The 10,636-nt window shown below is 34.6% G+C and overlaps 1 protein-coding gene and 1 pseudogene across 1 annotated transcript in view; one reads left to right on the top strand and one right to left on the bottom strand.

The window, feature by feature from the left end:
- Positions 1–4,556, bottom strand: part of LOC107707643 (uncharacterized) — a 7,208-nt gene extending 2,652 nt beyond the window's left edge. Inside the window, exons 1-4 of the mRNA XM_016511723.1 lie at positions 4,467–4,556; positions 4,289–4,342; positions 2,860–3,177; positions 2,442–2,681 (exon numbers count right to left, since the gene is read on the bottom strand). Coding sequence (XP_016367209.1) covers positions 2,442–2,681; positions 2,860–3,177; positions 4,289–4,337 — 607 coding nt within the window. The 5' untranslated portion in view covers positions 4,338–4,342; positions 4,467–4,556. The remainder of the gene's footprint in view (positions 1–2,441; positions 2,682–2,859; positions 3,178–4,288; positions 4,343–4,466) is intronic.
- Positions 4,557–6,821: 2,265 nt separating this feature from the next.
- Positions 6,822–10,636, top strand: part of LOC107707626 (uncharacterized) — a 15,680-nt pseudogene continuing 11,865 nt past the window's right edge.

The raw sequence follows: 10,636 nt of genomic DNA, 5'->3' as shown, positions 1-10,636 counted from the left end.
TAGCTGCCTGTGAGCTTCAGTGTAAATATTGTGTCAAAATCAAATCAATTTGAGCGCGATTTAAACCCGGATGATTGTAACCACTCTAAGTTCGTCTGCCTTGGGAAAGCTAGCGTGTCTCCGACATAGTGATAACACTCGTTGCCTTCTCTAGTGCAGCTCAACCAGGTCTCGTCCCATTCGTCGATATTTGTGATATCACAAATCCCGGAAAATATGCGTTGTAGTCCAAACGAGTCATTCGTTGTAGTTTTTGAAAAGTGATTTCTGTTAAATAAAATATCTCCTTTTGAAGTGGACTTTGAGCTTTGTAACTTTGCAGATTTTTTTATGCTCAAACAGCAACATTACAGACTAACTAAAGTTGAAAAAGTGAAAAAGAATAATAGGACCCCTTTAAAATGTCCTCATCATCAATAAAAACAGCTCAATCACAAACCGTAAGCAAATGATGTAAATAATGCTTTGGTTTTATTTTGATTATTTTGTCACAACAATCAAAACATGCAATGGCGAGGGGGTATTGATACGGTTTCCTATGCAATGACGTTAGCCAATCAACAGTGGCCAAATACTAAGAAGCCTTAAAGGACCCGCCCCTAAAAAAACAGCCTGTTTCTGAGAGAGGTTCAGAATGAGGGTTGAAAATAATAATTTCCCCACAGATTTATTTATTTATTGTGCAAAAAAACGTTATTAACATTATAAGTAAAAGTAAAAAATTATATATATATATCCTCATGACCCCTTTAAAAATGAATGAACAGAATTTTTTTTGACAGGATTGTTCTATGGCCCGCTATCAAAAAGTGCATATTTGCATAGATGAGCTAGTTATGATGAATCAACAAAGGCTTATCTCATGAATATGAATTAGGTTGTGCACAAATTTTTGCAAAAGTTTTGATGAATTTTAGGGCTGCACGATAAATCGCATGCGATGTTTAACGCGCATCTTATCAGTAAAGCCAGTTCTGTAATCAGCGGTAAATCTCCATCACCTGCGGGCTTTGACATTGAGCAGCATTAACTACACAGAGCCGTTGTTCACTGACGAGCTGCGCAAAACCACGTTCATATTCGCGCGATTTTTTGCGCAGCTCGTCAGTGAACAACGGCTCTGTGTAGTTAATGCTGCTCAATGTGAAAGCACGCACGTGATGGCGATTTACCGCTGATTACAGAACCGGCTTTCTGACAAGATGCGCGTTAAATATCGCATGGGATTTATCGTGCAGCCCTAATGAATTTGATGAAAAGCCTTTGAAAATTGGCACTTTTAAATTGTCAACACTTTACAATAATATTCCATTTGTTAATTACATAAGTTAAGATTAACTATCAATGAAAAAACTATTTATTAATCTTAGTTAATTTCAACATTTACTACTGTATTAGTTAAAAAAAACATTATTGTTGGATCATTTTGGCAATATCCACTTAAATGAGAGAAAGAAAACCAGGAAAGAAAAAGAAAAGAAAATCTGCAAAGTTATTATACCCTGTGTGAACTTTTTAGTCCAATTCAATAATATAGCATGATCCTCTCCAGGTCAAAATGACCAGAACACAACATGAGCGTTAAAATGAAAAGTTATTTGTTAAAATTATTTACAGTAATGGACCTGAACTAAAAAATATACTAAAAATGAACCGTTTTATTATTAGTAACGCATTACAAGTACGTAATCAGATTACTTTTTTCAAGTAACTAGTAAAGTAATGCATTACTTTTTAATTTACAAGAAAATATCGGAGGTTTGTCTGATCTGTGCCCTCTACAGATGTGAATTTACATTTCCTTCAGCATGAGGCTCATGCATTTCACTTTTGGTATGAAAGGGGTTTTAAATTTGCCAAAAAAAAAAAAGTTACATTAAAAACAAACAAGCAAGCCCAGCACAAATGAGACAAAGTAACAAAAATGTAACATTACTTTCCATAAAAAGTTCCACAAAATTATTTAATTTCCACAAAAGTAACATAATTAGACACTTTTTCAGAGAGTAACGCAATATCGTAATGCATTACTTTTAAAAGTAAATTTCCCCAACACTGTTATTAATTCATTTGAACAAACATTAATAAACTGTTGTTAGTTGATTTTGGTTAATGTATTAACTTATGTTACCTAATGGGACATTTTTGTAAAGTGTTTCCAAGTATTTTGTTTTCTCTTGATGTTTTTCACATGGTGTGGTGAACATTTTAGGGTGAAAAATGACATTTACATGGGACAATTACCTCTCAAAATGGGGAAGGGGAAGGGGAAGGGGAAGGGTGCTCCCTGGGGGCATAAATGGCTACCCACTGCTCCGGGTGTGTGTTCACGGTGTGTGTGTGTGTGTTCACTGCTGTGTGTGTGCACTTTGGATGGGTTAAATGCAGAGCACGTCATGAAAAATTAAAAAATGCCATGCGTTCTTGGCATTGAACAATACCTTTTGGTATTTGATAATGTGTAGTCACTGTCCCCAGGCTGCTCTTGATGATGCAGGTGTAGTTAACGCCCTTAACCTCAGAAATGTCTAGTCTACTGCTGTCTGCTAACAGGGCGGTTTTATTGGTTACTGTAACGCCATCAACCAGCCATGAAAACTGAGGGCTGTCCCACTGCGTCATCTCATGATTATCCACAACACACTCCAGCACACGTGCAATTGACGCCTTTAGAGGTTCCACTGAAAAGAAAAGAAAAAGTACGTAAGAAAACATCCTGTTCAACTAGTTTTTTTTTGTTTTGCACGACAGGCTGCCTTTAAATGTAAATAGCTGTGCATGTGAAGAAAATATTCAAAACAGCTGGTGCACAGGTCAGTCGTAAAGCAACATTTACATAGTTAAATGTAACCAATTTACCTATCTTTCGCACTTCTATTGAGTCGTGCTTCTGGTATCCGTTACTGTCTGTAACGGTGACCTTGTAGATCGCAAAGTCCCCTTCTGCAACATCAGTGACCCGCAGAAGTGCATCTTTCTTCTCCAAAGATATTCTGTTTCCATGTGACAGTCTGACATTGTCTCTTCCTCTCTTGCGGTCCCACGTCACCATGTCTATCTTGTCATCTGGATCCTTCTCAAATATGGCTTCCAAAACAAGAGTTTGGCCGAGTGCAACATTCAGAAGCCGTCCGGTTTTAAAACGGACCGATATTGCTCCATGAAGACACACAGGCACTGATGACAGTTATTGAAAAGAATTAGTATGTTTTTAGTAACTAAGGCTTGAGTGAGAATCCAGCTGAACAACTGACTGGTAACTTTTTATTTTATGTTTCCACTTTTAATGAAAAACGGATGTAATTTTTATGTGATTTAAGTAGTAGTTTTAGGAGGTAAAACTTTAACAATCTTAAAGTACAAGCATGAAAACCCCTTATTTATTTTCTGTTGGGCTGATATTTCTAATTATCTCAGAATGATAGGATTTTGTCACTCCAAAGGACTGAATATGGGTGAAAAAAAATATTATCGTTTTTTTTTTTTATGTAACATGTAAAATATATTTTAGAAAATGCAATATAATATTTAAATAGCATTTGGATTTACATTGTTTTCTGTACTGATATCATTTCCATACTTTTACTTTAATGCTTTAATATTTTACTTTATTTTAATATATATATTGTTTTGTGTAAATCTATCGGGGACGTAAACGAGATCATGTTTATTTAGAAATTATTTTATTTTCTAAATAGGGCTCCTGATTAGAATGATTTTCAACGAATTGATAGAATTACGAAACTGATTTTGTCACTCCAAAGGACTCAATAATTGATGAAAAAAATAGTTTTGTTTTTTTCTATTCACAAGTCATTTTTGAAAATGCATTCCAATATGTAAACAGCATTGTTTATTTATACTCTCTCAGAAACAAAGGTACAAAAGCTGTTACTGGGACAGTACCTTTTCAAAAGGTACACATTTGTACCTAAAGGGTCCATTTTGGTACCTTAAAGTGTACATATTAGTAAGTAAAGTGTACATATTAGAACCTAAGGTACAAAAGTGTATCTTTTGAAAAGGTACCACCCCAGTGACAGCTTTTGTACCTTTGTTTCTGAGAGAGTATTTTTTGTATAGAAATAATTCCCATGTTTGCTTGAAGAATTTTAATAGACTTCTGTTTGTTTGTTTTTTTGGTGGACAAAGTAAGTTTTCGTCTGCTGCCCAGCAAAATGAGAAAAAAACAGAGCTTAGACTCGTCTTTGAAGTAATATTACACGACATGTCGAACTGCCCAAGCAGCTTTTATAGTTTAACTAGTATTTCATAACAGCAGACTCACTCAGAGTGACTGTGGTACACAGAATCCAAACCAGCATCCATGACCCCATGACACCTGACAAATTAGACATCATTAAAGAGACTATTTCTGATTAATTCACTCACTCGAAAAACTGACTGGATGCACTTTTGTGACGTACGTTAATAAATGCCCTTCAGGTCGAAATAAACTATCTTACCTTGACTTTCAAAGCTGGAATCCCGTGTTTACGCTCTGTCGTATCGCATTACGTTCAGGTAAATAATAACTGTCCATCGTCTGACTTCACCTGAACTAACGCCCGCGTGACGTGGCGTGACGTGACGTGTGACGTCTGTGTGATGATACAAGGTGCGTTCGACTTCATGCGGCGCCGCGCAAACCGATCGGCGGCTGACTTGAAGCAGTGCATGCCGGTTAGAAATTTTGTCCGACTTGAACCGGCGCCGACGCCACGTCACTGTCACGTGTGGCATCAAAGTACCGCTATAGCGTTTCGAGAGCAGCCGGCTGCCTCAGCTGGCGCAGCTTTAAGGCTTGTATGGGAAGCCAAACAACTCAAATGTGGGACGAAACGGCGCGGTATTCAAGTGTTCGCGCCGCGCTGACCTGTCATAGGCGCGGCTCAATGGACCGAGCGGCGCGACCGACTCGACAGCGCAGAGAGGACGTGTTTACTAGCGCCACCGAACTGACAGCGCGGCGCTGATCAGTTACAACAGCGCAGCGCGAACATTACTCTTCTTCTTCTTCTTCATGTTTTATGGCGGGTGGCATCCAACCTTAAGGTGCATTACCGCCACCTACTATGCGAACATTACTCTCCGCAGAAGTTCGTGTTTTTTTCCTGCACATAACATAATGAAAATCAGTATTAAGTTATTACATTTCTTTTGCTTACCTTTCTACTACATGTAAACAGTTGTACTTTGAAAAACTGCAAATATAAAATATATAAGACTTTAATAAATTTACAATACCATAGTCCTCTTGAGGAGCACACCCAGCTTCTAGTATATATATATTTTTTATTTTGTACTTAGTTATTATTGTTGTTGTCGTCAAGTTCTACATTCAGCACAATATTGCCCATTTTAAATTTGAACTATTATTAAATAGCCTAGTATATATATGGGATTTTTGTGGTGTCTAGTAAAGGGAACGTTGTTATTTAACTTTAACATTGCAATTTTATATAATGGATACGGTTTGTAAGGCTTTTCTCTACACTCCAAATTAAATAAATAAATAAATTTTAATTAATTAAAAAAACTTTAAAAATTAGGGACAGTGTATGTAAATTCAATATGATGTATTTTGAATTTTGCACTGCATTGTGTTTTAGGTTTATCGGAAAACACATTAAAATTAACCATGATTTTATGACACTAACCCTTTAACCATACATTTGTAGTTAAACTGTGGGTTAAAAAAAATGACAAAATCTATCCATGGTTACTGCACTTTTACTATAGTAAAACCATTGTTAATTTCCGTATTTCCATAAGGGAAAATGTATGTCCTGACAGAAAAGTATCAGTACATTTTACTCTTTTGTTTTTCAAGCATAATCATATGCTACAGTTACACAAATATCCTCATATGTAACATTTACTTAAATATGCCTTGATGAAGGAAACCATAAAATATTTGAATTCTAAGAAGTTAATGGAAGTTTCTGCTGTGATCAATTATTCTGGTGTGATTTTAAGATATTCTTTGAAGAGATTTCGGGAATTGACATTACTTTAGAAGATAAGAATGTTTTATTTTATTATGATAAGCCTTTAGAGAAGAAATTATATTTTGTTCTTAATTTGTTTATTGTATTAGGGAAATATCACATTCATAAATGTCGATGGTCAAAGAGTACACCTAGTTTTTTACCATTTAAATTTGAGCTCTGTCAGTATCTTAAAGTAATGGAAGGTGTAAGGAACTCCAAAGCAAAAAATACTATAGATTGTTGTAAAGCCTTGAAACTTTATCCTTTTTAAGGACCTTTGCACTTATTTTGTAGTTAGAGATATGGATTTGTTCTCAATACCCCTCTGTATATAGTTCATATTTTTTTGTTGATTTATTTATTTATTTTGCTTCTTCCTTAATTTGCATTATTATTTTTTTTTACAATCATTGTCTTTTTGAATTTATTGACATTTTTGCTTTTATTGTCAATATGTATGTGAATTTTCACTAAATAAAGCAAAAATAAATAAAAAAATGGACACGGTCCGTGTCACTAGTAAAAAAAAAAAAAAAAAAATACAGACTTTAAAATATTTTAATTTATGATTTCCTGTATCAAAGTAGTTTAGATTTTTAATGGTTAGTATACTAGAAAAAAATATTGAAGTAATAAGAAAGTAATAATGTATTGTTTTTGTTAACGAGGAAGTAGCAAACAAATCACTCAAAATGTCATTTTGGAATATATAAACGTTCATTTTAGAATATGTTGGAATACGTACAAATTCAAAATATAAAGATACTTTTATAATCGGTTTATTTAATGTTATTAACAAATTTCTAATAAAAATATTTTCTTCTAACGATGATTGACAAGCTCGAATCTGCTGAAGAGAAAGAAGTGGGCGTGGTCATGCGGTTTACTCTGACAGGACGTAAACATTAGACCTTAGGCGAGATTTGTATTTATTAACAGGCTACATTAAGTAACTTGTTTGTACATCCGTCGGGGTGAAGCAGCGATCGTGTTTATTTCTACATTACTTGTTTTCTACATTAGCAAAATACATTATTTCGTTCTTTCTCAGTTGTGGTGGTGAGGTGAGGCGAGACAGGTAAATCAGGAAGTGAAAGCAAACCAAAGTAGGACACAAAAATGAAAACCGCTTAGTAAGTGTATTTAACAGCTTTAATTTCTCATTTTAATACGGTCTGATTAATTAAAACTTTTGTAGGCTCTATAGTTGTGTGTGCGCTGTAGGCTAATTGTAGTAACGTTAGCCTCTTGTTAATATGCGCTCCCACATGAGATAGTGATTGATGTTAGTATCTCTTTTATTTTGACAGAATGTCTCTTATTATTATGATTTATATGCTTTAATATGTGCTGGAATTAAACATCTGGAAACTAATTAAATGTTTTGCTCAGGCCCTCCAGACTGACATGAACACACTGCTGCATCCTGTTGTGGTTTTCTCACAGACAAGTAAGTTTTGCCTCCTCAATCTGTGAAGATTGTCAGAAGCGATTCTGTAGAAGATACACAGGTGAATTTTACAGTCACGTCTAAATTAGATGAAAGCAACAATGCTTCATTTATAGAGCACTTTTGTCACTGAAAATACATTTGAATATGACAAGTTAATCTAAATAAACATTTTGTACCTGACAAACTAGTTTTATGTGCATGCAAAATTATAAACATCTTAAACACTTTTTCTGAATGTATTATTATATGGCAAGAAATGTAAGAAAAATACATCTTTAAGATGAAAAAGCAAACTTCAAATAGACGTCTACATGATGCATGTGTTATCAGGATACTTTCTTCCTAAATATAAAACTTAAGCCTAAACAAATGCAACATGCAATACATAACTGATGCAAAAATAAATACAAATAATAATTTTGACCCTTTTGTGTAAACTTAGAGGTATTAGTACAAATTCCATTTTCATAAAAAAAAAAAATAATAATGTGAAAACAATTAGGTTATATAATGACCAACACCTTATTGTGTTCAAAACACATGCCAACGAATAAAAAAAAAAACACAGAGAGATGCAAGACATAATGTAAAGGTTAAGTGTGTAGACAGTAGACACAGCATTCCTGTTTTGTTTGAAGTGCTATTTCAAGCTCTTTTATGCGCAGGTCTCTTCATGCTACACCCATGTGTATACAACATTCATTTCTCTCATTCAGATGCATTCACATTTAAGCTTTATTTCTTTGTGTTTGTATTGTGTGGTTTTAAATGGGGTTTCAATTTACTGCGTAAGTCACTGAGCAGATATAATGAAGAAAAGATGCAGCATTTGAATAGCATCAAATAGCACTTGCTTTGATATTTTTGTTGCTCTTATCTAATGCAAATACATTTTGAAATATGATGTAACTAAACAAATAGCTGAAGCAGCTTTCGCTTTCTTTACATGCAACTCTCCATAGGTTTGCCTTTGGTCATTGTGTGTAGGCCTGTCACGATAACAACTTTTTGTTGTGCGATATATTGCCCCAGAAATAATTGCGATAAGCGATATTATTGTCATTTTAAAGACCATTTTATGCCACTGAATATATAATCATAATGTAACAGCATAATAATGCAAGAAGGCCAACACACTTCCATATGACAACAAACTTTTAATTTTTAAGAATATTTAGATCATGGAAATTAAGCATCAAAATATTAGATACCTTAAAAAAACCTGAATAAATAGTAAATAAACATTTTCTAACAAAAAGTGCAAAGTAACAAGTAGAAAAAAAGAAAAATGCACAAAGATTTTTCCATCTACAGATTTTTCCCTGACCTTCCTTTCTCTGTAAATTAAGTGTGCACACTATTGCTGAAAAACACAATCACTACTCAGCAGTCAGATGTCCGTATGCACAAAGGCACAGATCCCTAAACAAGATCATATCTGCAGATGAAACTTTGTTTGTAGAAGCATTTTTTAAATTTGAACTAGCACCTCATGACTACACCACGTTATGTATGAGAAGCTGCAAAAGACACAGGTGCAAGTGGAATGTACAAAACATGGTGACATTAATTTTTAAGTAAATATAATGGGCGATATATTGCGCCACCAAAAATTATTGAGGTCATGTACATATATTGCGCGATAAGTCGATATATTGATTATTGCGACAGGCCTAATTGTGTGTCTGGATCCCGTTACAGTTCAGTTCGAGAAGACACCGGTGTTGGTGGCATCAGGGAAAGATGCCGTCTTCACAGTACAGACGGTGTCTGATGTGTCCCTCATCAGATGGAGCGATAGCGCATCGACTGCGCTGGCCATGTGGGGAGCCCTGACGTAATGTCAGTCCCGCAGTACCAGGGCAGGATCTCTGTTACCGCCACTCAGCTCAAAATCACCAACAGCCAGATCCGCGATTCTGGAAACTACAGCGTCTCGGTCGAACCCTCGTCGACGTCCACCACTGGACTCGGTGTGAACACCCGTTCAGTGCAGCTCAAGGTGTTTGGTACGATCAAACGATGCTGCATATGCAGTGTTGGGAAGGTTACTTTGGAAATGTATTAGGTTACAGATTACAAGTTACTCTGTCTAAAATGTAATAAGTAGTGTAACTATTTCAATTACTTTACTAAAGTGATTACATTTGATTACTTTTATAAATTCCTAATGTTTTCAAATGTTTTAATCATTTTCAAACTTGTAAACCAGGCAGGGTTAACCTTACAGTACTCAACACTGATTAGTGTCATTTTCAAAATCCTTCATCACTTGAATTAAGATTATAATAATTTAATTTTAAAGCACAGCTACCACAAAATAAGACTTACTTTGAGATCATTCTGAGGTTAAATACAGATTTAAAACCATAACAAGAAATTATATTATAGGTTTATGATCTTTATTATTATTATTATTTTATTTGAGTTCGTTTTAGTAATTTTGTTGTGTCATTTATTTATTTAAATATGTCTATATTGTTTTCATTGTTTTACATTTAATTGTTAGTTTTAGATATTTCAGTCAACTAAAAAATATTTTTAGGTAAACTAAATTAAAATATGAAATGTTGCCTTGGCATCTAACTGCAAATAAAATAACTTTTTTTATTTGTATTTTATTTCAGTTAATGTTTATTTTATTTCAAGTAAAAATTGTTTTTGGATTCAGCTTTAGTCTTTGTTAGCTATAATAACCCTGATTTGTTCGGCCTTTCCAAAACACATCTACTGTATGTGTCAAAACTTTGTATGCACATTCATGACCCTAAATGTAAATTATTCACAAAATGTCAAAAAAATAAATAGTTTAGCCAGTGTTTCAAGCAGTAAGAAAATCGACTGACCCCAACACAACAGGAGGGTTAAAGGGTTAGTTCACCCAAAAATTCTGTCATTAATTACTCATTCTCAGTCGTTCCAAACCCGTAAGACCTTCGTTCATCTTCGGAACACAAATTAAGATATTTTTGATGGAATCTGAGAGCTTTCTGACACTCCCATAGACCCCAAGGGTCCTTACACGATCAAGGCAGAAACATAGTAAGGAGATTGGTAAAATAATCCATGTGACATCAGTGGTTCAACCGTAATTTTATGAAGCTACGAGAATACTTTTTGTGCGCAAAAGTTTTTGTTTATTCAACAATTCGTCTCCTCCGCGTCACCCTGGTGCCATTTTGGAGAATAT

This window comes from Sinocyclocheilus rhinocerous, unplaced genomic scaffold (assembly GCF_001515625.1).
Source record: "Sinocyclocheilus rhinocerous isolate Xijiao unplaced genomic scaffold, SAMN03320098_v1.1 scaffold235, whole genome shotgun sequence".
Taxonomy (NCBI): domain Eukaryota; kingdom Metazoa; phylum Chordata; class Actinopteri; order Cypriniformes; family Cyprinidae; genus Sinocyclocheilus; species Sinocyclocheilus rhinocerous.
Note: the sequence above shows the minus strand (reverse complement) of the source record. Positions and strands in the feature narration are given on the sequence as shown.